This window comes from Oxyura jamaicensis, chromosome 1 (assembly GCF_011077185.1).
Source record: "Oxyura jamaicensis isolate SHBP4307 breed ruddy duck chromosome 1, BPBGC_Ojam_1.0, whole genome shotgun sequence".
NCBI classification, from domain to species: Eukaryota; Metazoa; Chordata; class Aves; order Anseriformes; family Anatidae; genus Oxyura; species Oxyura jamaicensis.
In genome coordinates, this window is record NC_048893.1 from 141531901 (window position 1) to 141558428 (window position 26528).

The 26528-nt window shown below is 47.0% G+C and overlaps 1 protein-coding gene across 2 annotated transcripts in view; it reads left to right on the forward strand.

The window, feature by feature from the left end:
* The window catches only part of RASA3 (RAS p21 protein activator 3), a 120464-nt gene extending 110505 nt beyond the window's left edge, over nt 1-9959 (forward strand). For both annotated transcript variants that reach the window (XM_035317366.1, XM_035317374.1), the window contains 6 exons: nt 822-928; nt 1880-1962; nt 4688-4899; nt 5651-5754; nt 7514-7697; nt 8089-9959. In XM_035317366.1, the coding sequence (XP_035173257.1) occupies nt 822-928; nt 1880-1962; nt 4688-4899; nt 5651-5754; nt 7514-7697; nt 8089-8164 (766 nt within the window). In that variant the 3' untranslated portion in view covers nt 8165-9959. The remainder of the gene's footprint in view (nt 1-821; nt 929-1879; nt 1963-4687; nt 4900-5650; nt 5755-7513; nt 7698-8088) is intronic.
* Nucleotides 9960-26528: the final 16569 nt, after the last annotated feature.

A 26528-nucleotide genomic window follows, 5' to 3' on the forward strand; every position in this document is an offset into this window, starting at 1 on the left:
CAAATCACTCGCTGTTCAATCTGCACGCTCTTTGTGCTGCGTAGTGCTTTCCTACCTGATAAAAACTGCTCTGTACTAAGTAGTTTTTACTGCCTCCATTGTACGATTCTGTATTTCGCACAGTAGTTAATGTGTAGAATAGCTGTTATCAAGTCCCCTACTGCATATGCATACACATTTTACACCAAAAGTGAGGCTGAGCAGTATGAAGGAGGCTTTCCAAAGTCACCTTGAAACTTTTGGATTGATTTAGTGGTTAGGAAGGCGGCGGATGCGTCACAGTTCCTTGTAAGCTCATTCAAATTTGAAATTAATTAAAACTGACAACTCACTAAACGAATGCCTCTCCTCTGCCAAAAAAAATAGGGGGTTGTCCTAGCTTTCGATCATCAACTTGTAAAGTTATGTCAGGCTTCACAGAACCTTTTTCTGCTGTAGTAGGAAGTCCTTTAGAACAGAGGAAAGAGCACATGCTGCAGTTCAGCTAATTAACTAGAGTCCCTGTGTACACTACAAATCAAGCTACTTGTCTTGCCCCATATCTAGATCTGGAAAAAGGACAGGCTTAACTAACAGACGCACTAAACCTATCCAAATGTGACTTTCCTTTCCTTGTCAAGACAAGGCCTCAATAGTGAGAAAACACCATGTGTCCCCTCCTAAAGCTCTGTGCGTGCCATCACGTATGTGTATATATACGTATATGTATGTATGTATAAACCTATATACATAAATACATATAAAATATGTTTGCATATATATATATATGCATGTAAGTGTAAAATCTGGTCTCTTTTAACAACCATGGTCCTGTTTACTAGGTTCATGATCAAGAGAGCACAAGGAAGAAAACGATTTGGTATGAAAAACTTCAAGAAGAGATGGTTTCGCCTGACAAATCATGAGTTCACCTATCAGAAAAGCAAAGGTAACAAAGGTTTGCCAGTCTTTTTTATTTTTAAACCATACTTTAAAGTGAAGATTAAATATGAAGATACTATAAGGACTGAACACTGATATCTAGATCTGTAACTGTAGAAGGCACAGCACAGAGAAGTTTGTCAGCCTTTATGTTCTTCCCCTTTCTTTAGTGTATCTGTACTGACTGCTAGAGAAGGCTCCTGGATAGCCCAAGACAATATAAATTAGCAGAATATTTGATAGTATTTGTTTAATATTAGTTATTAGCATTATCTGTAGGTTTCACATTTACCTAGGAGATTGTTTTAGGAAACAAAACTCAGGAGCTCAAATACTTTACCCTGGGATTTGGATTTGGGTTGAATATTGTCAGATGCATTTCTGCTAGTTCTTACAAATTCTGCAGCATTAGCACAACTGACTGCAGTAGTCAGGGATTTGCAGCTTTGAACCTGCAAATACTTGTTCACTTAATACTTCCCAGTATCAAGAATTTTGCTTTTCACAAATTGTTTCTGTTGGTTCAGTAGTACACACCAAATACCACTCCCTTCTATCAAATAAACAAATTTGGAGTGAAAAATATGAGGAAAGATGGCTCAGATCATGCCGGTCATCATTTCACACTCAACTTCGGAATCTTACCTCACCACCATCAAAATATTTCAGCTCGGCTGACAAGAATGATTTCTTTCACCTCCTCAGTAAATATTCTGTGTCCTGCTGCAGCAGGCAATTTCTCAGAGATTTGCTAGCATAATGTAGTGCTGCTGAAAGCAGAAATGAAATTAAGGTAATGCTTCAGGACCATGCTGGTAAATCCCTGCTGAGGGAAAGATTTTTTTTTCTATGCAGTGGAAATGATCTTCAAAGGAACTGAATCAGCCTTAAGAATAAGGGCAGAAGGTGAAGTTGAATTGTGAATAAGTTGCTCAGCATCTATGTATTCATTCTGCAGGTGATCACCCTCTGTGTAGCATTCCAATTGAAAACATTCTGGCAGTGGAAAGACTGGAGGAGGAATCCTTTAAAATGAAAAATGTAAGTAGGTCATCTTCATTAACTTACTAGTTAGGCTGGTCTGGATGCGCCAGCCTAATCGCCTTTTTCCCTTTTGTAACGTGGATTGGGTTTCCATTGAAAGACGTACAACCACAGCTGCTTGTTCTGTATATAGTAGCAGGAGTTTCCAAAAGTACAGCCCATTCAGATTCTTAACAGTCCAGTCAGCAGTGCTTGGGTTTCGTGATCCGCAGCACACTCAGTACTGCCCACTGCTGATCAGCTGTCTGGGCTCCGCCGTGTTGGGCACAGGTAAGGTAATCGAGTCCCTGCCCTTTCTGTCAGACCTCTCCGTTGGGAAGGAACTGACTGCTTGCACTTGTGAACGATCACGGGCATACACTTGGATAAAACTTACTGTGTATGGAGAGGAGCTGAGCTATAATTCTGGTTAACTCTTCAGTGAAAACATTCCTTAACTTAGGCTGAGTCTGCTGAGCTAAAATGCATTCAGAATATCTCCTTATTTAAAAGAATATTCTAGGGAAAATTTCCCTTATTGTTAACAATAGAAGTTTGTACTGTGAGCATGAACAGAAACTGTGGGTTTTTTGGATGCTTAAAGTCAGCGTTGACTAGGAAATGAAGGTGACCACGTCCATTCCAGAAAGTAAGGTTCAGAGTCTTTCCATAAGCAGTAAAAAATACCATTGTCACCTTCTCCCGGTGACATTTATATTCCCATTTATCTTGCCATACATAAATAGAAGGCTGCAGCAAGAACAGAATTCTCAAGACACCACAGCAGATGTATTTGCCACGGATATTCCATCATGGGTGCTAAGTGTGATTAAAGATACACGTTTTCTATAAATATTCTGTGTATCTGTGCTCTGAATTGCACCAAATCTATTTTTATTACTCTGATAAAGCTGCGTGTCTGGCAGTAAGGCTAGGAAGGCTGTGCATCGCCTTTCAAGCGGCCTTCATCTTCCTTAAGCCCACTTTGGCCTAGAGAGTGCCTCTTAAGTATTTCTCAGGTCTTCCATGTTGTTTGAGAAGCAACCGGTGGTTTTGATAGTGTAAAGGTCCTGCAACCACTTGAAATTCTTGGCTTAGTCGTTGCCATATGCTAGTTCACTTAGCTTGGTATCCCCTTACACAAAGCCATGCCCCTTAAGTCTGTCCCTTTGTTGTAATGCAGCAGGCTCCGTTTACCCCTTCAGGACATGGAAATCCTCTTCCCTGTAGCTGTGTGTTAACAGAGAGATGGGCTGCACACTGCCATCTTCCTCCTCCTTCCTTCCCCATTCCCCAGACTGGGATTGCCAGTTCAGTCCTGAAAAGTCTTACTAAAAGGCCTCTTTGGTGTGCATTTTGGCAGTGCTGGACTGCCACTAGCAGCTCATCCACTGCTGTTAGACGGGGGGAGGCCTTTGTGCCTTTCTAATTATCGTCTGGTGGCTGTGGGGATACCAAATGCAGGGAAACGACTGTTGGAGCTTCTGTTTCCCGCTGTAAGTGATGTTGTAATTACAAGACAGCTGTTCATTCGCAAATTAGCAAGTATATTTGCAAGCAGTTTCGAAGGATGTGCACCTGAAAGTGTACCGAGGGAAGGAGAGATGGTGCCTGGTGCCAGCCTGCAACATTCTCCTGAGCTGCCAGGGACAGAATTCAGGCCAATATTTCAGGTCCTTGTAATACACAAAGGTGAATCTCAGTTTTCTTAGAATATCCTGAGTTGGAAGAGACCCACGACGATCATAGAATCCAACTCCTGGCTCTACACAGGACCACCCCACACCCCCAAAATTGATGTTTTATGCCTTTTTGTTTTTCTTTCGGAAGTAGAAGAACCAGCTGTTCGGAAAATAATATTCCAAATTATGTGGGCAGTGCTATGACTAATGGTTTGAATAATCAAATGGGAAAGTAAAATGGGAAAAGGATAATTTAAGAATATCTGACAGAGGAAAAAACTTTAAAATTAAGTGTTTGCAGAAGGTAAAGGAAATGGTAAGTGTTCATCATCAGCACAATCGAGCAGTAACGCTGGACCTCAGAAACTTGCCTCTTCAAGGGGAAGAAAATAAAGGCAATTGTGCCATCTTGGAGAAGAAGCTGTTTTGGACAGGCAGGGGAAGCTTTATTTTAGATTTTGAGTGCCCGAGCCGTAAGGCAGAACTAACCTGTAGTAATTTGAACCACCCCCAGGCAATTAAATAGAAACAGGAAACTGCATTGCTGTGATTTGCTAATAGCAGCTATAGTTGGGCACAGAAGTGTGGAAGTTACTAAAACGAAAGAGTCGTGCTGAAGTTAAGGGTTAAGAAGACTAGAAATATAGCAGTTAAAGCAAAGCTGTCCCAAAGGTTGGATCCAGACTCTCATTTTTAGTCTTTCCTGCCTCCTTCTGGCTAGCATTTCCTTTCAGCCCTGCGTTGGTTCCTTCTGCCAGCCATCCAGAACTTGGAGCCGTGACATTACTAAAATTGCGTCCCGGAGGCTTGCGGAGGCCCAACCAGCAAGTTGATATTAGCTGCTTGTAAATCATCACCTCAAGGAACAGTATCTTGTTCCTTGTACCAGGTGAAAGGTCTTGTTTTAAGGGCACATTTGCTTTCTTGATTCTGTGCTGAGCTGTATTTATCGGTGCATTCTGCATTTTGGTTTTACTGCATTAAATCGTTGGTCTGAGCCCGGTCCTAGGTTCACCCACTCGATCGGGTGGTTTATTCTGTGGTTACTTCTCTGTTTGCAGATGTTCCAGGTGATCCAGCCTGAAAGAAGAGTCCTGTATATCCAAGCAAATAACTGTGTGGAGGCCAAGGACTGGATCGATATACTCACCAAAGTCAGTCAGTGCAACAAGAAGCGCCTCACGGTCTACCATCCCTCCGCCTACCTTAACGGCCACTGGCTTTGCTGTAAAGCTACTGCGGATAACACTCCTGGCTGCACACCCTGCACGGGGTAAGGATTTGTACCGTGCCGTTGGTCTGGGTATTGCCAGGGCCACGTGTGTCAGTGCACCAGAGGTGCAGGCAGCGTCGTGTTTTCAAAGGCCCTCTTTGGTGTCACTTCTGATGCTCTCGGTATCGGCAAACCTCAGTCATAATGTTGAAATTTTTCAAGTTCAAAACATTGATAAGAGTTGACTGTGGGATAAAATATTTTCATTCTGATCATCTGCCGTTAGTAAATATGCCAGCCATGCCTTCAGTGCCTTGTTTGTGTATTTCCAAAACAAAGATCTGCTTCTGGATTTAATTCTAAACTGATCTTTTCTGAGCAGGGTCTCTGTTAAATGAAGAGGCACGGTTCTCAGGAAACTTATTTTCAGCTAAACTGAGAGAAGCAATAAGTCTATAGTGGTAGTTAGTCTCAGAATGGACCTGGATGGCTGCGAATTCAGTGCTTTGGCTCCTCCATCTGGTTACAATAGATTAATTCACCAAAATGTCTGGCTACTGGTACAATCTTCTCTTTCAAGTCAGAGTGAAAGCGTGCTGGATAAATCCAGGCATAAAGAAGTTTGAACTTGGCTACCTTTTCTCTTGGGACCAGTAGGAAGTTTTATGCTCCATTCCATACATTTTGTTGGCTTTCATGAGTACTTGCTTTTAAACAGGGAAATCATGGATTTTCATCCTCGTTAAGTGTTCCTTGTGCCATAATAGACCATTTAACATCTAACTTCTACCTCTCTTCCTGACCCATACAGAGGCCTGCCTGCAAATATACAACTGGATATAGACGGAGATAGAGAAACTGAGCGCATCTACTCTCTTTTCAACTTGTATATGCCAAAATTGGAGAAAATGCAAGGTAAGGGGGAAAGATCTTTGCACCTCTGATACACCTAGCGAGGCAAAAATACCTTTGAAAAATGGGATGTTTCAGTTAGACCAACCTTGCAGATCAAATCCTGATTAGCCGTTACTTGATGTTTGCCTTCTGCTGCCGTGAGGCAGTTGTATGGATTATTTTTGGCGCAGCGTGCAGTCTCATAGTCTGTACAAAGTTCTTTGCATAATAAACAGTTGTTTGAAATACGGTCTTAACCGCAGCATCCCAAAATAGCATGGTCGGAGAGCATAACTTGGATGCTCTGAATTGACAAACCGGAGCGTGGACTAAACCAGAGGTTTACTGAACCCGAAAAGAAGCACCAGCAAAGTTGAGGTGTCAGTGGAACATGGTTTTATATGACCAGAAGCCACGTGCACATTCCCTGATTCAGATTCCCAGAACAGGCTGGATCCAAACGGATTCCCTGGACAGGCTTTTCCAGAAGCATCAACAGAAGATGACCTTTGGGTGGCTGGAGTGACGAGAAGTGAAGTTTGGGCTGAAGAGCCCTTAAGAACTAGGGGGACAAAGATGTGATATAAAGGATAAAAGAAAGAAGAGACAGCAGAGGAAGTTAATACTGGTGGGCATGCCAAGGAAAGTATCCGGTGTACACGGTGCCAGACGTGAAATCCCAATTTAGCACAGGGAGTGTCAGGGAAGCCTTCGCTGTGGCACTGATCTTTAAATAGCACTCTGTTTTATAATACGAGATAAGTTGGTGGTGTCAAACACGGATTGGAAAGCACTTTAATCCAGTCCTGGCCACCATGCAATTGCAAACTGAAGATCCTCCACCACTTCCGAGCTGTCTGAACCAGTGCCCAGCCTGCCCCTGTTCCGAATCCTCCCTGCCAGAGCAGCATCCAGTTTCAGTGTCAGGGGAAAGGACGCGGGCCTGGCGCAGGCAGTGCAGCAAGGGGAAGGTACCTCCACAGCTGAGACTGGAAGAGCAGTAAAGCTAGAAAGCTAAGGCAAAAGAGTAAAATTCTGTCTTTCTAACATGCTCACCAACAATGCCAAAGTAGATGACATGGTGAATGTGTTGCAGTTGTCCGTGTAAGCAGTGTCCTGATGTCTTAGCCAGAAAGGCTCCCTGGTAGGGTAAGAAGGTAACATTACGACTTGCCCTTCTTAGAATATTTCCTTAAGCAGGCAGTACTCATGACATACTGTCCTTGTGCTTGTTGTGCGAGTCTTTTGGGGGTAAAGTTGTAAAAACATCTTCCGTGACTGCTTCAACCTGGAAGTGTTTTGAATTTGGTCTACTATGAAGTGCCATACATGCTGTGTGGGAATGTAACTTGTCCTTGTGACCCCAAAACTCTTCATTTCATACAGCCCAGTCCTGCACCAAAGTGGCAGAGTTAGGCCTGGCTCAGAGTTCCCTGGATGTTTGCACGGTACTGCCAGTGGTAATTGGATGAAAGCGCTGCCTGTGCAGCAGAGGACAGCTCTGCACGAAGGCAGGCTTGATGCCCTTTCCTTGTGACACCAAGAGGAGCATGAGCCAGCCTCTGTGCCTGCAAACAGCCCAGCAAAAGGACAGGGACCTGCTCCTTCTGCTGGTGCTGTCAGCGTTGGCCACAGTTTTGTGGTAGTTGTACTGGATTAAACTGAGGGGAATTTCTGGCCTGCGTGGACCCCAGACTGAGTATTTTTAGTCTGCTTGTCCCACTTTTCCTTTTCTCCTACCTGTCTGATACCTATTCCTGTGCTTCTGATTTTTCCCCAGAGGCCTGCGGCAGCAAATCCGTGTATGATGGACCTGAAGAGGAAGAATATTCGACATTCATCATTGATGACCCTAAAGAGACGTATAAAACACTAAAGCTGATTATTGAAGGTGTCGGAACTCTAGAGCAGGAGCACGCCCAGTATAAGAGGGATAAATTTAAGAAGACAAAATATGGAAGCCAGTAAGTCCGGGCTGTCGCAACAGGTTAACACTCTGGGGAAACGGTATTTCCCTTGCTTGTGTTCTGGCCTTTATATTCGTGTTCAGAAAAGATCCTGAAAATACCAGCAAAGCTTTAGACTTTGGACTGGTATCACCATATTTTAAGTATTTAAAGCATAAGGAATTTTTGAATGCTTATGTTTCAATTCATAAAAGAAATTCATAAAAATAAGTGAGTTTATTTTTAATTTTGAGCCCGTGCTCATGAAACGTGCAGTAAATACCAGAAGGGACATGTATTTATGGGTACTTAAAGAAAAGCTTTTGTGTCTGTTTCTTACAGTTCTGACATTTTGGCTTCTTGGCAGGAAATCCTCCGTGTAATCTGTTGTCGTTGTTGTTAACTCTAGGGAACATCCCATTGGTGACAAGAGCTTCCAGACTTACATCAGGCAGCAGTCAGAGATCTCAGCACATTCCATATGAAGTGCAGAGGACGCCGCAGACCGTGCTGAAGGGTTGATCGGTGAAGCTGAACAGCAAAACAAAAGGGAAGCCACACATGTAGCAAACCGTATGGATAAGTGTCAAGCTTACAAACTTGGAGACTTGCTGAACATACTGTCTTTTCAAGAAACTGTTATAATAGTTGCTATGCACTTTATTCATCTGGTTATTGACAGATGATGAAACTCTGCCTTCTGGGCAGTTGTTGTCATGTGTATTTTTAAATTCGCTTGGGTTTCTTGGAATCTAGTGATCAGTTCAATGATCAAGGTGTGTGGACTTCATCTTGACAACTCCCATGCAACTCCTTACGTTTCAGAAACCAAGCGTGCTGCTGATACGCAGCATTTTCTAGAATTGTTGTTTGTTACTGTTTTTGTTCCTGATTACTGTACATTATGCCACACCCCTGCGTGCTCTCTTAGGAACAGCTTAGTAACACTTGGCTTTTCATGCCTGCATTTAGAACAGAAGCAGAGGCTAAAACCCTCTGGTGTAATCTCTTTCATTGTAGCTTGTATTATGAGCAGGCCAAGGAGCAGACCTTTTGTTTTTACAGCAGCCTAGTTTTTGCTAAACGTGCACAGTTTTTAATAGAAATTCAGATCTGAATGGTACTCTTGATATTTTTGAGATACAAAGTCATTTCTCCAGACACATTCAGCAGACTTTGGTTCTGAAGATGAGATCTCCGTGGTGTAATAAAACTGACTCATAAACGTGAGCAAGAAAGAAACGAACTAATGTCAGAGCTACTTGTCTCTTCTTATACAGTCCAACAATGGCAATGTTTGAAAGTCCGCCGGTCAAAAGGTAAAGTCAGCTGATTTTCATGACCTTTTTACCGCCACAGCACGAAGGCTGAATGCAACACAGGTCAGGCAGCTGAGACACACCGAGTCCCAGGCACAAAAGCTGTCAAGATGGCTTTTCTCTGAAAGGATGTTTAAGCACTGGAGTCCATGTTATCCTAGTACCACTCGCTTTTCTGGAAAATAGATTTCTAGCTTTCCAAAACTGTTTTTAAATACTTTTTTGTTGTTGTTTTGAGAGAGAGAGACCTGTTAAAGGATGCTTAGTGTATTAACACATGTAATGGTAACTTGTTAATGTTCTGAGTTGTATTAAAAACGGAATGAGCTGTGTATCTCACTAATACCAACACAAGTCGTTAGGGAGGGGAATAAAGATCTGCTAAATATAAGATATATATTTATGTAAGCTGTTTAGTTGTACTCAATAACTTTCCTCTGTATAAGGGTCTGACTTACAAAACGTCTAGCTTTGATGTCACGGAAGCCTGCATGATGGACTTGAAGCTTCTGTGGGCGGGAAGCTAGTTCTGGTTTGAAGCTGAATCGGGACAGAAAGCATTCAACTGTCAGCTCAACGTGAAGGTATCTGTATCTTTGCTTAAGGTGTTACCGAGTAACTCCCAACCGTGTCCTTGCACCTGATGTGATTTGAGATGGCTGAATTACCTTGAATGCCTCTGTTTCTTAGTGATGCTCTTAGGAATGAGGTTTTCTTTTTGTTTGAGTATGGAGCAGACCACCTCCTAGCAGACAGTAAACCATCTTTTATTCGTCTTCGCCCAGCAGACTGGGAAAAGGGAAATAACGCGTCGCAGAGGTGCATTTTGGACTCCGAGCTTTTAGCTGCCATGAACTGCAATTTTTAACCTGTATTTGTAACTTAATATTGTTTATAAAATACTAATGACCTGTTACGTGTGTTCTACTTGCCAATTAAAAGAAATGTTTTATTTCTGAAAGCTGCGTGTGCATTTGGAGTCTGTTTAGGTTCATTATGGTCACCCAGGGGTGCTGTTGGCACGGCGTCAGCTGTTCGGAGTTGGGCTGTGGATGGAGATCCTCGTGCGTGCACACCAAGCTCTGCTGGGGCTGCTGAGTCCCATCCTCCTTTCTTCCCATCTCCACCCCTTGGGTCAGCATGGCATCTGCAGTGAACCAGATTGGGCACCTGAGCCCGCCATAAACTAATCTAGCAACAAAAGCAGTTACTGCTCAGCTACAGATCAGCCTTTTCCGCTGGTTCCTTGTGTTCCTACGTAGTTGCTGGTGCTGTTGGACCGTGCTGAAAGGACAGGAGGGAAGAGTGGGAGCACAGCACTCCTCAGGTAGGTTGGCTCGCTGCCCATCTGAACAGGACCCGTTCTGTGGCAAAGCTTGAGCATGCCGTGGTGTTTGCAGTCGGTCTGTCCTGCTGAAGTTCTCTTCAGTGTCTGCTGAACTTCAGTGAGCTGCACTCACTGTCACCAGAGCAGACACGTGCATTTCCGAGAAGCGTCTGGAGAAAACCTCCTGCAGACACACACCAGCTGAGCGACGGTAGTGGTTTAGCAGGTAGACCACAGCTGAAAGAGGAAACCAAGCTGACGGTGGACAGCACGGCACCGGCCTCTTCATGAAGGTGAACTTGACCACAATACGCAAGTGTGTGTGTTTCTGCCGAGGAATTTTCAACCATTCTGTAAAATCAGGGTTTTTAGTAAATCTGGTAGTAAACTGACAGAGAATTTGCAAGAAATCAGAAGATTTGTAAATGCAGAATTACTGTAACGCTGCTCTCGGGTCTGTCTGCTCTCCACTCAGCCTCAGTCAGTGTATACAATGATTTCCTCTTTGCACTAGCCTCTCTTGGCTTGCTGCTGTTTATTCCTTGCCATGACGTCTCCATCTCTCGGTGCAGGCTCTGATTTCCCACCCCAGTTTGGGTCCCCCACATCTGTTGGACATGGAGAGGCGAGGACGTGATGGCTCTCTGTTGTAGAGTTTCCTACAGCACATCTGCAGCCCGCAGCAAGGTTACTGATCCCAAAGCTTTAGATCCTAGATGCAGGGAAGCACAGCTGGTGCCCAGGAGAGTCAGAAACTTCAACCAGGGGAATCGTGGAGACCAAGAGATGCTTAAAATGAGCATCTTGATTTCCAGGGCTGTTTTCTCCATGGCTGGTGCCAGAGCAGGGCTTGCATGCTGACAGGATTGAAGAGGCCCTGGTCTGTCCCCATTCCTGCTCAGAGGAGGCGATGTACCTGGCCAGGCAGATGTCTCCGCGCACTTCAGAAATGAAGAATTCTGAATGGGACATTGGGCTGTGATGCCGCACGCCTGAGGAATGAATATTCCCCTTAGGTTTTCCAAAGGCGATGGACAGGAGTTCAGCTGGCAGATAACTCCTGTGTCTGTGCGGGATGCTGGTTTGGGGCTGAGAGGGCTGGCTCTGCGATGTGGCTGTCAGACACCTGTTCTGACGTGATTCCCGGATCCATCCCTTCTCTGCAACACCCCGCGCTGTCACAAGGAGGTAACTTCAATTGCTAACCCCGTGTGGCTGTGTAAGAAGCTGGAATGGGCACCAGCAGCAGTGTGACCCCCGCCAGTCCCCATTATTACCTTCAGGAAACGACTGCAGTGGGAGGCGCAGGGCGACGTGCTGCCAGGGGCTGGGGTGCTGCGCAGTGCCTGGAGATACAGGGCAGCAGCTTTCCCTGAGCCACCTCCCGTATTTGCTACTGCTGGAGACAAAGGCTAGCCAGCTGATGGGAGAAGATTTGCTTCTGGCTCTGTCCAGAAGACCAGAAGAAGCCACCGTGGAGCAAACAATTGGTTTGGGTTCCTAAAATAACCCAAGGTAACGCAGGATCCTGAGACTCATCCTGAGGCTGGGAACCGGCTTCTTACCCGAAGACAACTAAGTTGTGCCAGAGGTGGGAATGGTGCGGTGTTGCCATCAGGTACCAGAGTTTTGGGTAAATTACAGAGGCATTTTGGGTAGGTGGAATGATCTCCTTCTCTGGGGATGGAAACTAAAGCTGTAGTAGCTGTGGTTGCGTAGAGAAATTTGCTGAACAGAATAAAGGAAGAGCATTTTCTGAATTATGGGGGAAAAGAAGGGGAGACGTTCACTTGATGCAAACAGCAGCTGTGCTCAAAATAAAAGGAGACCATGAAACACTTTGTGTTTTGCTTTCTTTAGCGAGGTTTTCTGTGTTGTAGCTCAGCTGTGATTCCTGCTTCCCTGCAGAAGCCCCGCTCTTGGCAGCTGTGACAGCCTATGCCTGTGATGGAAATGAGTGGAGAGGCTCGCAGCTGAGGAAAGCAACTTTTATAAATAGCCGGGCTCACCCGTGGTGTCTGGAGATGCAGGTGCTCTGCCTCCTGCTGCGCCACGCTGTGATGAGGTCCTCATCAGTCAGAAGTGGGCTCCCCTTTGCAGGGGACGGGGAAGGCTGTTCCTGTGGGTAGGGGTGTGTGTAAGTGTGACAGCGCCCTGGTACTGAACCAGTCGATGCCTGACGTCTCATTGGCACCTGCAGGAAACAAGATCCGCGCCCCAAAGCAGCTCGGGGACAACCCCAAGGCAAAGCAGATGGGATCTGTCTCCCCGTGCCCCCTGCCTGTGGTGCCACGGGGAGTCCTCAGGCCGCTAGGTGGGGGTGCTCTCATGCAGGATCCGTCCCGCAGCCCCATGCTCAGCACCGCGCTCCTTTGCGGTGCTCCCAGCCTGGAGAAGTTGCTGAGCATCAGCACTGGGCCTGCGCCTTTCACCTCCCCTGGCGCGACGTGGTGGGCCCAGGTCAGTGCCACCAGCGATTCCCGTGGCTGCTCGGCGCGGGTCAGGTTTCTCTTGGTTTGCTCCTGCGCTTTTCCCCGGCAGCCACCTCAAGGCAGGGCTGGCTGGAGGTGTGCTGGCCGAGCTGCCTGCCCGTGGCACGGGACGCTTTGTGGCTCCGCAGCCAGAGGCTGAGCTTCCCGTGCGCTGTCTGGCTGCTGGCACTGCCGCACCCAACCCTTGGCCATGAGGGCTGACGAGGACCAGCTGAGAAGCAGCTGCTAATTAAAACTGGAAGGCAGAGCTTCAGCCTGGTTTGTTCGTACGTGGCCTCACCCAGAGGACAAGCACCTGCTACGTGACACAGTGGTCGGTGAGGATGGAGGGGCCACGTCTCAGCCCAAACCACTACTTGGGGTCCTGCTGCTGGTCTGTCTCACGCTTGTTTTCTGTGGGCTGAATGTCCCCGTGCTTTTGTCTGGGGATTTTTATAACAGTTCTGGTGGGAAGTGCTGGGGAAATGCAGAAAGTTTGTCTCGCAGCAGAGAAGTGAGTGTGTGCCCAGGCTGCTCTTCTCAGCGTGCAAAACCTGTGAGAGGGAGAAGAGGCCAATGCTGAACACGCTATGCTTTCTTCTGCCATCTGTTTTGATTTTCTTATGATAGAGGTGAGATTGCACCGGAAGATTTCCACTCAACAGCAAGCCAGGAGGCCAAGCAAGTCCCGTTACCAACAGCTGTCCATGTACCTCACATGTTTCTGAAGGCTGGGGAAGCTCTGCCGGGCTAAAACATGTTAGAAAGGTTTTCCATGAAAGCAAAGCTCTCCAGGCTTGGCAACTGAAAAGGATGAGAGAAAATGTATTTCCTCTGCTGGAGCGTAAATCTTTGCCCTTGATGCCCTCAGTACCTGGCTGCTTCCATGGGCGAGTGAGAGCAGAGCTGTGTGCTCTAGGGGCAGGTTAGGCTTTGCTTTAAACACTCAGCATGATGCACTGGACAAACCTTCTCCTCGGGCAGTGAGAGCCCCACAGCCAATGCTCTGGAAACGAAGGGAGAGCCAGGTTTGGTGCTGGGGGTTCGGTGGTTGATGCTTTGCTCCAAGCAATCCCCCAGCACCCTGTCTCCTCCTCTCCCCTGTGCCACTCTCCTGCCTGAGATCTTTGGGAAATGCAAGGGGAGCACATCCACCCTCTCCATCGGATACAAAGGAAGGACCAAGCCAGCCACAGACTCCTTCCTGAGCTGCACTCTTGCACTGTGAGCCCAAATGCAGTAGAGCCAGATGTCAGAGAACAGCCTGATCGGGGACATTTTTGTCCCTCTAACACAGACACGCATTCGGTGATGCCACTCGCTGCCTCTGCTGCCCACACTGGCTACGTATCAACAGCATCAGGGGAAGCTGCTGCAGTATTTCAGCCGGAGGATTGTTTTTTCCCCAAGGTGCTTGGAGGGTTGGAAGGAATCAGTGTGAGATTTTCACTTGGCTCTTCGCTGAGAGTGATCTGAAGATGCTGTCTCTGTCGAGGTTAAAAATTATGAAAGAAATGACAGCGCTGCCTTCCTCCACAACCTCCCAGCAAACCCTCACACGGACAGGCTGCCAGGGGGCTGAGGGGCCTGAGCAGCAGTGCTGACCCTGAGGGCTGCCCCGTAGTCTGCTGCGATGGAGGTCTGTCTGCAGCACAGCTGCTCCAGCTCAGGCTGAGACACCCAAAAAGTATCCCAAGGTCACCATAGCTTTCCTACCCACCAGGCTTGCTTCCACGTCAGCAGCCCTGTGGTGCTTGCTGGAGTTCATTTTCCATCTTAAAAAGCGTAAGGCTAAATATCTGACGGGCTGGCTAAAATCCCCTGTCTCCACCATGGTTTTCTGGTTGCATTTCCCCCTCTCTGCCCTGCCCCTACCACCTCCTTCTCCTGATGCAAACGTCTTCCAGGGCTGGAGAATTTCACCCCACGTTCACGCAGCCTCCTTGAAATGCGAGGGGCAGCGCTGCTCTTACCGCCCCTGAATGGGTCTAATCAGCCTTGCAGCTGCAGATGGAAAGAGCTTTTCACTAGGCAGCCTTTCTTTTCCTATTCTTCTCCCTGAGATCATTTTTCCCAGAGGAAACATGTCATTCACAGCGCCGGGCTTGCAGGGGGCCGGCCAGGCGTCTCTGCAGGCTGGATTTCCTCACCCTATTCTGAGCGACCGATCTGCTTGGCAACTGCCTGCAAAAAACAAGGCTGAGAGGCTGCCGTGGAGGAAAGTGGACGTCCTGTAGGCCATTATCTGATGTTTTCCAGACGACGTCTCTGTCTGGCAGCAAGCTGCGCTCCTCTCCGATCCTTCAGCATCTTCAAAAGGCGGATAAAGTAATTGGGCCCATTTCTCCAGGGGCAGACTTGCCAGTTCTTCTGTTTCCAACTGTTTCATCACGGGCTTGACTAACAACCACGTTAACCCCTTGGGCTATGGCCTGGAGCTAGGAGCTCCCAGTCCGCTGCCCATTTAAGCTTGTAAGTTTTGTTTTAAGCCCTTGTTTTCCACTCCCCTGCCTTCTCAGCCTGTCCAGCTTTGTGTGTTTGTCCCCCCTGCCATGGGGAGCTGTGCAGACAGCACTGATGGAAGGCACGATGTGAGCATCCTCAGTGAGACACTGGATGTCACGTAGGAGCCTAGAGGGGGAAAAAAAGACCAAGAAATACAGGCATGGCCTGACTCATCAGCACAACTTAATTAGCACAGCGGTTAGCCCAGTCTCCTGTTGTCCTCGATGAAAAATGACAGAAGGCTTGTGCCTCTGGAAGCGCCGCTTGTGAGACTGAGGCAGATTGGCTTTGGGTTGTGCTGTGAGTAGCTCAACGGTGCTACCTCATGCCCAGAGGCAAAACTACTTTGGCCTCCTAGTCTCACTTTTTAAATTTTGTTATTTCTCTTGCAAGTGGCCACCAGGGATTCACTGACCACTGGCTTACTCCGAAAGGTCTTGTGCTGCTGGACAGATACTCCAGGCACACCCACTGTATCAACCAGCATACACCAGGATATCTGGGGGGAGGAGGAAGACTTACAAGGACCAAGTTCACCAAGTACTTTCGTCAAATATGAAGTCTCTGCTTGTCCCTCTTCCACTGTCTGGAGTGGAGCCGTGTGTGCGATACGCACCCATCGCAGACGGGGAGCACAGGGACTGCTTCTTCACCCTGTGGCCCAGATACTGCTAAAGGACAGCTGACCAGCGACCCACCCTGAGGCCAGAGCCCTGTATCAGGCAGGTTCAGCCCACAGGTGTTGCTTTCACACTGTATCACACCTGGCCGGGGTCTCCTCTGACCCACAGGTGGTGCCTCTTTGGCCCAAAGATGCATCTTTGTGTTGCTGTCTCCCTTCAGCACACAGGGCCAGAAACAACAGGAGGCCCCGTGGTGCTGTACAGCCAGAAACCGAAGGTAGGAGTGTGTCCTGCCCCCCCATTCAATGCTTTTATGAGCTAGTTGTAGTTGCTGCAGAAGCACAGCCTGTGGCAACCGGAGAGCTGAAACCTGTGGAGAGAGGCCTGGTGTGGCTCCCCACCAACCGAAGCTGGATGCTGTTGCTCTGGGGGCAGCCAGCATCTCTCCTTCATCCACTTACCTGCTGTGAGACCCCTGTCGGGTCTTCTCCCAAGGGCAGCAGACAGGGCAATCATTGCTCACCTGGTGGCTGGAAGCCTCTTTAGGGGTCCTGTGAAAGAGCAGAGCAGCACCTTGCAAAACCAGTGCAATACACACTACGTTGGGTCTGGTATGAGTCAGGGGCCATGGAGGGCAGGGAAAGGTGCCCATGCAGTTAAACACGAATTTCATCCCAGGGAGGCTCCTCCTCTCCCTGTTTTCAGGACCTCAAAGGAGCTTTCAGTGACCTACGGGAGAATTTACACCATCTCCCAGCGCTGCTTACTTCCTGCCCATGGGTTCACATCGTTTCCAAGAATCCCACAACACGCGTGACATGTGCCGAGCTGCCACCAGGCAGGAGAGGTGCTGGCTCTGCAAGCCTGCACAGGCAGAGAGACAGAGGAGCCCAGCCAAATTACTTTTTTGGCAAGGTTTTCTTTCAAAAAAATATTCAGAAATATAAATTTAAGCTGAGAAGTTTAAGTCCCTCGAAATCCCAGTGGATGAGCATCGGTATTGCTTGGGGGGGAGAACATGAGGCTGGTGTTTGGACCAGAAAACTTCAGTCTTCTGAGAGGGCTACTATACTGTTAGCTTGACTTCTTATTTTTTTGTGGCATTGATGTGTGCTAATTGTGCCATGCTTTCACAAGTGCAAAACTCTGAGAGCCCCAGCTTAAGAAAACACAACATTAAACCTTAGATTTCAAAATCTGATCCAGCTGCTCTAGGTTTAAAAAAAAATGCTAAAGACATTAAAGTTGAGAAAGGGTCTCTCCTGTTTTCTCTGTTCGTGTGTTTTTATGTGTTCACAGCTACTGAAACACGACTGCGCGTTCCCTGGCTGTGTGTGCAAGCAAGCTGTCTGGGTGTGCAGATGCATCTTTGTTCCCCACCCACCGTCTGCCAGCAGGTCCTATTGCATACCCTCAGCTGAGCGATAGTCAAAACAAACCAGGTGTGGTATTGCATGCAAAAAGAAAATAAAAATATAAATAAAAAGCCCACAGGATAAACCACTCCGCACAAGCAGCCAGAAATACAAACCGTGTGTTCTTCAGCACTGCTTGCCAATGTTTCACACGTCTCCGACTCCCAAAGCGTGGGTTCCCTGTAGTTACTTCCACTGACGATAGCCATTCTTTTCTTAGCTGTCCTTCCTGGATCTCTGAAAGGCGGTCATCCTCTGAAAGCCATCATCCTCTGGAAGAGACCTATTTTGTTGACAGCCATTTGCTGCAATGCTGCAGAAAAAAAGGTCTCACCCGTGGGAGCTGCAAATCCTATTTTTCAAGAATGTTCCAGCTGTTATCTACACCAGCAACTTCCAGAGAAGGAAGAAAATAGCTTTTAAATACTTCTTCTGATTTATTTTGTGAAGCAGAAAAAGCATCCAGGGGAAGTGTCCTATGCTGGGGGCATGAAGCTAGCAGAGTCAGGCTCCATCAGTGAGTCTCCAGCAATTAAAGACTTTTTTTGTTATATTCTCTGTCTGTGCTGTGATGAATTCATGTGTGGTGCTGCCCAAGGACAGCTCTGACCACTTCTTCAAGCACACGGGGCCGTCACACTTTCTTGCAGCCCAGCAACGTTGGGCTGCATTGTGCTGGACAAGCGGGAGCCGGCCTCTGGGAGCTTTTTGGTATTTTGGCTGAGGAACAATGGATGACTGTCCTTTCTCATTTGGGTTTTTACATCAGCAAAAATCCCTTTTCAAGCTGCTGCTGCCCCTGCAATGCTCAATGAGGAAAACCCCTCTCAGAGCCTCCAGCTTTCTCTCCCGGCCCCAATTCTTGCGATTTGGTATGCAGTGTTTTCACCAAACCATCAGCCAGGGTCGAGGCATATTCCTGTTAGCGTGAGAGCTGGCATCTTACTAACTTTCTTCCCCTGGACACTACACTTATGTGCGTGACAATCACTTTGAGATGTCATCCCAGCTCGTGGCTTGTGTTCCAGGTTCATTGTAGATACTCAAAATCAGATCAGATACTCAAAATCGGCAGATTTCACAGCCTAAATCTCCAAAAAGCTGCCGTCCCATCAGGTATTGTTCTGACATGAACTCCCTCATAATCCCCTTTGAATCTTTTTGAATCGCTCCCTGGGAAGCTTACAGAAACAATGCCAAAAGCAAACGTGGTGGGATATATGAACTCAAACAAAATCATAAACAGAGGAGGAGTGGCAGAAAAAGCCTAGAAAATACAACAAAGATTGAGAGACCTACATACTGATGAAAAAATGAACATCCAGAACTCTTTCAGCCACAAAAATCTCCACAGTGAGAGGGACTGGCAGACCAAGTAATGTAAAGAATATAAGGAAAACCCATCAGTTAGCCTGCATCCAAATACATTGCAGTACCCAAGACAGATGAAGAGCACTGTATTTTTAGGAGCATAAAGTGCGAAATCTCTTGACGCAACAGTCCCTACCAAGGGCAGCTGTGCCAGACACACTGCCAAGCCTCCCTTTCTACTGTACTTCCATTTATCATCCACTACTGCTTTACATTTTTATCCCTTTACCAGATGTTCCTTGCATACCTTACAGACACTCACAATACTGTGAACCTCCCTTTGCAAATCTCCACCCTGCCTGTGCATCCCATTTGGTTTCAGAAACGAGCTGGGGAAAACTGTGGGGAAAAAAAGCATGCCATGGGGCAAGCAAAAATGCATGAACAGAGAGACCTCCAGCTCAGCAAATGCTTTGTCTGCCAGTTGATGGGGGAGTGCTGCAGGGATGTATGCTCACCTGTTCCTGCTCTTTCCCTGCATCTTCTGGTGGCTGTGTCAGAAATGGCATTGGGCTGGATGGACATTGGACATGTTTCGACCATTCTGACGTGCCCAAGAATAGTGTGGATATCCAGCCCTGTCTTGTCCATGTTAATTCCAGTAGGTCTTTCCCAGATCCCCAGTACAAGACCCTCTCCCCTAGTTCAGAAGTCCCTTCAGCCTCCCTTCCCTTGCAAGAGGACATTTCATTGCCAGGGGCCTTTGCCAAGAGGGAGAGCTCTTCAGCCTACCTGTGACTTCAAAGCTTCAAACCACTTCTCTGTGGTATTTTTCATATGATTATTTTCAAATTACTGCCCAGTTTGAAAGCTCTTGCTCCACTCATTCTTTGAAACACTGTGACACTTCAGGGAATATGGGTGATGCGAAGGAGTTTCTGAACCAAAGGCACTTCAGTCATAGGCAAAGCTCACAAAAACTTTAGGTCCGAGGGGGAAAAAAGCTCCTTGAAAACCTCTCCCCTTCCTCCCTGTGCCAGGACCATTGCTGCTGTAAGGGGTTGTTTGATGCCCATCCTGGGCACACTGCTGTTGTCCAATATCCATTCTGGGCACATCGGGATCTGCTCTTCCTACTCAGTCCCCTGGTTCCTGGTGCATACTAGATTTCTTCACAGGCTTGAGAAGGTCTGGCTTTGGGAATATTTCTGGTTTGGTGTCCTCTGCCAGAGTACCTCAAGGCCACCTTTGGACTACCCTTTAGCAGAGCTGTGTTCCCAAATACAGCTCCTGTGAGAGCAGCCAGGAAAATGGATTCCTTACATTGCAGACAGGCAACTGCTCTAGGCTCATTGCTAGTGCTCACTGAAATTTAAGCCGCTTGATCAATGCTGAAAATACTTTTTCTGCCTTTCAAATTCTTTGTTCTTTGTTCTCCTGCAGGACAGAAACAAGGCTTCCTAAAGTTTTCCATGAGATCTCCTTGTTCCCAGCAGAGATAATACTTCTAAGGAAAACACAGATTCAAACCAGTTCAAAGATGTTAATCATTTCCATGTAGACAAATTCCCCTCTGGATGAGAAACTCAATGGTTACAGGAGTAAGGACTCCTTGCTGCTTTCACTCCCTTGACTGCTCAGGTGGTTTCCTTCAAGTCACAGCAAGAAACTGCAACCCTGCAAGAGGCCACAGTGCTGGGCTCTTAGCCGTGGGAGATCCTGGAGGTTGGTCAGGAGAGAGTCCTCAGGCTGCCTTCATATATACACCAAGTATAAAAGAAACACGGAAAATAAGGACATGCCTGACTGCAGCATGTAAATGCATTTGTATCTTCACCAATTGTATTGAGAAAGGTCATTAATCTTCGGCAGATTTTATCAGGACTAAGCTGTCTTCGGTGAAAAATTGTGTTTGTCTTTCCCTTGTTCAGTTACCAGATGCAATACTTAGCAAAATTCCCTCCATACCTGTGGGTTGGCAGCTGCAGTGGACTGTGTTCCCCTCCATCTGCATGACTTTTGGGTCATTTGGCAGGTTTCAAGTCTGAGCCCTTTTTTTAAAAATATGCAACACAGCCGATTCCCTCCGGGCTAAGAACTGTCTAAAAAAAGACATCCTTCCAAATTTGTACTTAGTATTACTGTTACCATCAGCTTTATTTCCATGTTTAGTTTCATTTATACTCACTGAAGTGACCTTTCTCCTTATCACATTCAAGTGAAACAGGCAGCAGTCCAGGTTATGACAAGGTGTTTACTGCCCAGCATTTCCTCAGCACCAGACAGTCATCGCTCACCTCCTTAAAACGTGTAGCTAATTCTCAGATAAAGCCCAAGCGAGCAGCCTGCAGGGGTCATCCACGGAAAGTGCCTTCATGACCGTGTCACGCATGTAGCACCATCACAGGTGCCCTGCAGAGCCGTGTGGACCCAAGACCTCTTGCTGAGTCCAAGTGAAGTGGTGCCACGTGGATGTAAAAACAGGAAAGAGAAGTTGTAGTCAACGTACGTGTTCTCCCTGCCCCATTGTGAAAACTGAATCTGGTGCACCTTCTGCCGGAGGCTGGAGAAAGCCTAAAGCTGATGGGAGCATCTCAGTCTCCCCGGTCCCATTCCACGCACCGACATCTCACTCCTCTGCTCCCTGAGGAGGTAAAGGACTGGCTGGTATGAATTTAAGCTTGATTTAGCAAAACATCACGAAAGACCATTCTGTTCAACTCACTGTCGCAAAATCAGCTCTGCTTGGGCCGAAAGGCAGCATACCACTGAGCGACATCGTTTATAACTGTATGAAAACCAAGCTCATGATGTACCTTAAGCCCTGTTTGTGAGCTGATTATTTTTGCAGAACACAATATTATTTCCTACTAAGGACAGAATCTGATTTTTTATTTTTTATTTTTTTTTTGTCTCTTGTGCTAATTGTGCTTTGTTTGGCCGCATGCTTGTGGCTCTTTGGCCTGCGCTCTTATTTTCATATTGCCCCTCTTGGCAAAGGCACTGGGTCTGTGGTGCGGAGTACTTATCTTCAGCTCCCCGATAGCTGTGGTTTTCTAGTATCTGTTATGGCCCTGAGGGGAGAGAAAACACTAATATCTATGGGGTGAAGTCACAGCTCTGTGGACCGCGAGGGCAGCATTCCCACTGGCTTCACCCCGGCTGCGCGTGAGGGGCAGCAAATCTTCACGGCCTCCTGCCTCACAGCTGGGTGAGGAGCCACAGAAACGTCCCTCGGGTTCTGCCTCAACACAGCCCCAAAGGAAAGGGGAAGAGGTCTGGTGGCTGCTCCTGGGCAGGGCTACCCCTCTCTTTAAACCCTCAGTGATAGCTTTTGTTTCTTTTTGTCCCCTGATTATCACCCCTACCAATGGTGATAGCGAGGCCTGGCTCCCTCTGCTTGGGCTGGGAGGAGGCTGCCCAGATGGTGGTGAAGGGCCTCTGAGTCTGAGACCTTCCCCCTTGGCCAAGCTCTTCTCATCGTGTGGAAGAAACAGTCAGAAAAGAGCACTGGGAAGAACAGGACTGGAAGGAAAAAATTAAACTTTTCTGTCTGGGAATTTTTTTTTTTCATTTCTGAGGTTTTCTCTGGATGCAGCAGGCAATTAAGCTGCGAAGGAGACAGGAAAGACCCTGTTGCAGAAAAAATTTAAATGATGTCTGTACCTAAATATGATTTTTTCCAAATGGGATAGAAATGTGACTTCCAAAATAACTGTCTCCACCCTTCATTCCCAATAGTCCATGCCCCCATATCCAGTGTGGTACATGATACCTCAGTCTTCAGCATCCCAGCCCTTCACCCAGGACAGTTTGTGTGAACGTAAATCAAACAACAGTTTTAGCGAGCTGCTATCTCCTCTAGTCAGCTATTTTGGTACTTTTGGTAAGATTATAGCTGTCCACCAATTTGTAGGATACAGTTTCATGATTGGCTCAAGCAAGTTTACATGGCTGCTGAAGACATAAATTATTAAATTTCTGGGACTGCATTCACCACATCCATAAAAAGTTTATTGCCCCAGCCTTGAATGATCAGAATTTTCTCCTGTTTATCCCTGTGTTGTGCAGCTCTAGGCATCCCATCTGTTGCAGAGCTGTTTGCCCTCCACTGCAAGAGTCAGGATTTCACCTTTAGTTTTCACACGGACAAGCAGAAGACTCATCACAACCTGCAGTTCAGCCTGTGTTTTTGCAAGGCCACTGAAGGGTCAGTCCCTCCAAAGCAGGTTTTCCTCTTCTGGGCCTGGGGCTTGTGAGGTTGAACATCAAAATCAGACAGAGTGAAAAAAAAAAAAAAAAAAAAAAAAAGATTATTTAGGAATGGGAGCATCCAGGACCAGGTGATGCCCAGCCATCACCTCTACTGGGGGCTAGGGCCAACATCCCCGGCTCCTCATTGTAGACCTGTGCATCTTGGCAGAAAGGGCCTCTGTGTGGACACACCTGAAAATCCACCTTTAACCTCACAGGGCACTTTGGCACTTACTGCTGGAGAGCAGGTCTTTTTGTCAGCTAAAACGCATGTGCGAGCGCGCTACCTAAGTTAGGCAAACTGGATCCCATCCCCTCCTCCTATGCTTTCTCCAGCAGATGTTTTCAGTGAGACAGTGAGGTAAGAGGCGGCTTGCATGGCTCTCTTTGCTGGAAACCATAAGGTTAAATACCGTAAGCTGTTGGCCAAAGCAGGCCAGAGCCTCCTATGGGACCAATCCTGCCCTTGCTGAAGTCAGTGGGAACTTTGTCTGATTTTGCTGGCTGTTGTGAATTATTGTTTAAGTTATTGCATCATTTGGGGATTGAATTTACCGCATCCATAAAGAGTTTATTATCCAGTGCTGGAATGACAGCAATCATATTTTCTATTCTGTTTATCATTGCACTGCTAGGCTTTTAAAATTACAACCTGTCATCTCTTGTGTACAAGGACTTCTTGCCATTTATTACCATAAAGTCAGGATTTCAGCCATATTTTAGCACTGAGGGTTGGAAGGACTGATCTCAAATTACAGTTCATGTTTTACCGCTTAAGACACTACGGCTTGGACCTTGTCTACCCACTCGGAAAAGATGAGATTTGTGCACAACCCGCTCACCCGGCTGGCTGATAATGAAGTGGGAAAGATGCTACTTGTGGGGAAGGTACCTGTTTGGCCTGACTGGTGTTCACTGAGTGAACAGTGAAACATCTCCACTGTTTTCCAGAAATGAAGCATAGTGACTTGGGAGGGTTCGTGCCCTGGACAATATATATCTACATACATAAAAATGTAATGGAAAAATGACATACAGGCACTTGTTCCTCTCCTGTGCTTTTGTTGAAAATTATCTCATCCATGCTCCTTTAATCACTGACATTGAAGGGCCTGGTCCAAAAACCTCACTGGGACAACTCAGTGGAATTTTACTCGGCTTTGACAAAGGCTCCTAGTAAGTATGCAACCTTGGAGAGACTGGGTAGTAATCCAGCATTGTATCCAAAGGAGGGTTATCCCACTGGGCACCCTGGGCTAGCAAGCCCTGCTGGGCAGGACCTGAAGCCAGAGCACCTCCTGAGGTGCTCCTGTACAGTACCTCTGCCTTGTGGGTGTTTAATTTTTGTGTTATTTGCTCATATTTTGGCATTGCTGCAAAAACTTTCCTGGCCTTTGAAACGTGAAGATGTGTACCACACAAAGAATAAATCAATAATCTAGGTCGAGACTCATCATGAGCTGGGCTTGTCTGGAGTTGCCTCCTGGCAACCATTTAAATTAACTTCTTTTAACACTTCTGTCATTGCACTTCATAGAGCCCAGAAAAACGTATGCAAACACAAGGAGGTGCAGCCTTCAGCAGCTTCGCACCTGATGTGTCCTCTGTGTGTCAAGAAAGCTTGTCACGAAAAGGCAAGTGCTGGCAGCAGACACTCGCTTCCCTTGTGTTCAGCGCTGCTTGGAAGCATTTTGGGGCTTCAGAGCAAAGGCCTGGAAGGCTATCAGGAGAAAAGATAACCCTCTGGGTGGGTTGGTTATGGCACTCCTACCTCAGGGGCAGGGCACACAGGAACATGGGTTGAAGTAATTGAGCCAAGAGCATGAGGCTGCATTTTCCTTGACTGAACTCCAGCTCTTCTGCCTCTGGCCCCCAGAGTCCCTGCTCTGAAGGTCCTTTCAGGAATGCGTTGGCAGTGAGTATGTGTGTGTGTGCTTGTGTCCTTCCATCTTCAGCAAGACTTTCAGAAAGCAACTCTGAGAAGCAGCAGGCATCAAGGGGAGCGGGTGATGATGAGAACCATGTACACATCAAGCCCTAATCAAGGTGGACATTACCAGGCACTCACTGGTTACCTCTTCTCTTGGGGATCAGCACTCACAGTTTCAGGAATGACGTAGCTGGAAAGGAGCAAGAAGCAAAAGAGGACATTTCCTGATGGCATTGAACCTTAAGCTCAGCAAATGTATTCAGATTTTTAGTTTCTGTGGTTACGTGAAAAGTTTCTTCACATGATCCCATCAGCTCATACATGAGAGTCCTTCCAGGGAGGGGTTCATGCTGAAATTTTTGGCTCTGTCAAAGAGAAAACTGTTAGGCCCCCCCCCCCCCGGTTTTCCCCCCAAGATAAAAAGAGTTTTGTATAGAGAACACTGAATCAAAATTATTGCTTTTCACACCACTTTGCAATTAATTCTGGCAGAGACCTACCAGCTCTTCAGCCTCCTGAGCCTCGTTTCTTTAAAAATCAAGCATGCCATGGTCAAGCATGCACTTCAAACTGCACTTTGACGAGTTTCAAAAGGAGTGAAGCTGTGGTAGGAAAACCTCGAGAACAAACAGCACCAGAGTACAAGACAGTTTCCAAGAGTCCCCTACAACTGCTGCGCCTCTGGAGACTGTCTGCTACAGCAGGATGTGCCAAACTGGAAAATGGGGATGTAGGTTTCTATTGACCCTCATCCAAGCTCAGCACTCTTTGGACCGTGGTTTTTAATCTGGCTCATCTTTGCTTGTTACTCTTGAAAAATACAATGAAACATTCTAAGATAGTCTTAAAATAGCTCAAGTGTCACTCAAGTTCAGCAAAATCTTGTCATTTAAAGCTTAAAGAAAATGTTTTATCCTTAATTTGCTCTGCAACGTTCAAATCCACAAGATGAGGTGCTATTTGCACCACCAGCCCCGCGTGACTCTTCTGGGCCAGGGCCAGGAGCAGATCCAGGTTTCCATGGGTGGAGGCAGGGACCAGCATTTCATTTCTTCAGCATTTGCTCTGTGGCCAAGTCAAAGTGTGGAGGAAGCAACGTGTGGCTGGGAGAGGCATGCAGCCCTGTCACCATGTTTCGGCAATTTGCTGTAATTTTCAGCCATGCCCCTGAGTGCCCACGAAAGCCAAGGGGTGTACCATACCCAGAACAGTCCGCTTTACCAGGGCTTGGTGGCAACCATGGGCAGCTTGGCCAGACCTGCTGCTTCATACGCTTCTTTTTCCAGTCACTGAAGAAAAGACAAAATCATGAATGCCTCCTGAACAGGCATCAGTGTTCAGAATAGCCCAAGCAGACAGGCACAAGCTGGGCATGGTGACATAGAGGCAATGGCCGTGACACTGCTCAGCAAACGTGGCTAATCACTCTCGCATGTTTCCTCTAGGCAGCCCAGAGAGTCTGTTTTACAGTGTCCCTGAAGGGTAATTAGCAGCAATAAAAATGTTTTTGAAATTGCTGGCTGGTTTATAGCATGTGCAACATAGGAGAGCTTCGAATCCCAGCATCAGCTATGATGAGGCTTCATGCCTCCAAACCCACGAGCAGTCCAAATCAAAAACCTGTGTTTGGCCTTTCTGTCATGCAGCAGCAGCAGCCTGGGACATGCTGGGGAGGCGTTGCTGCAGGCAGGACA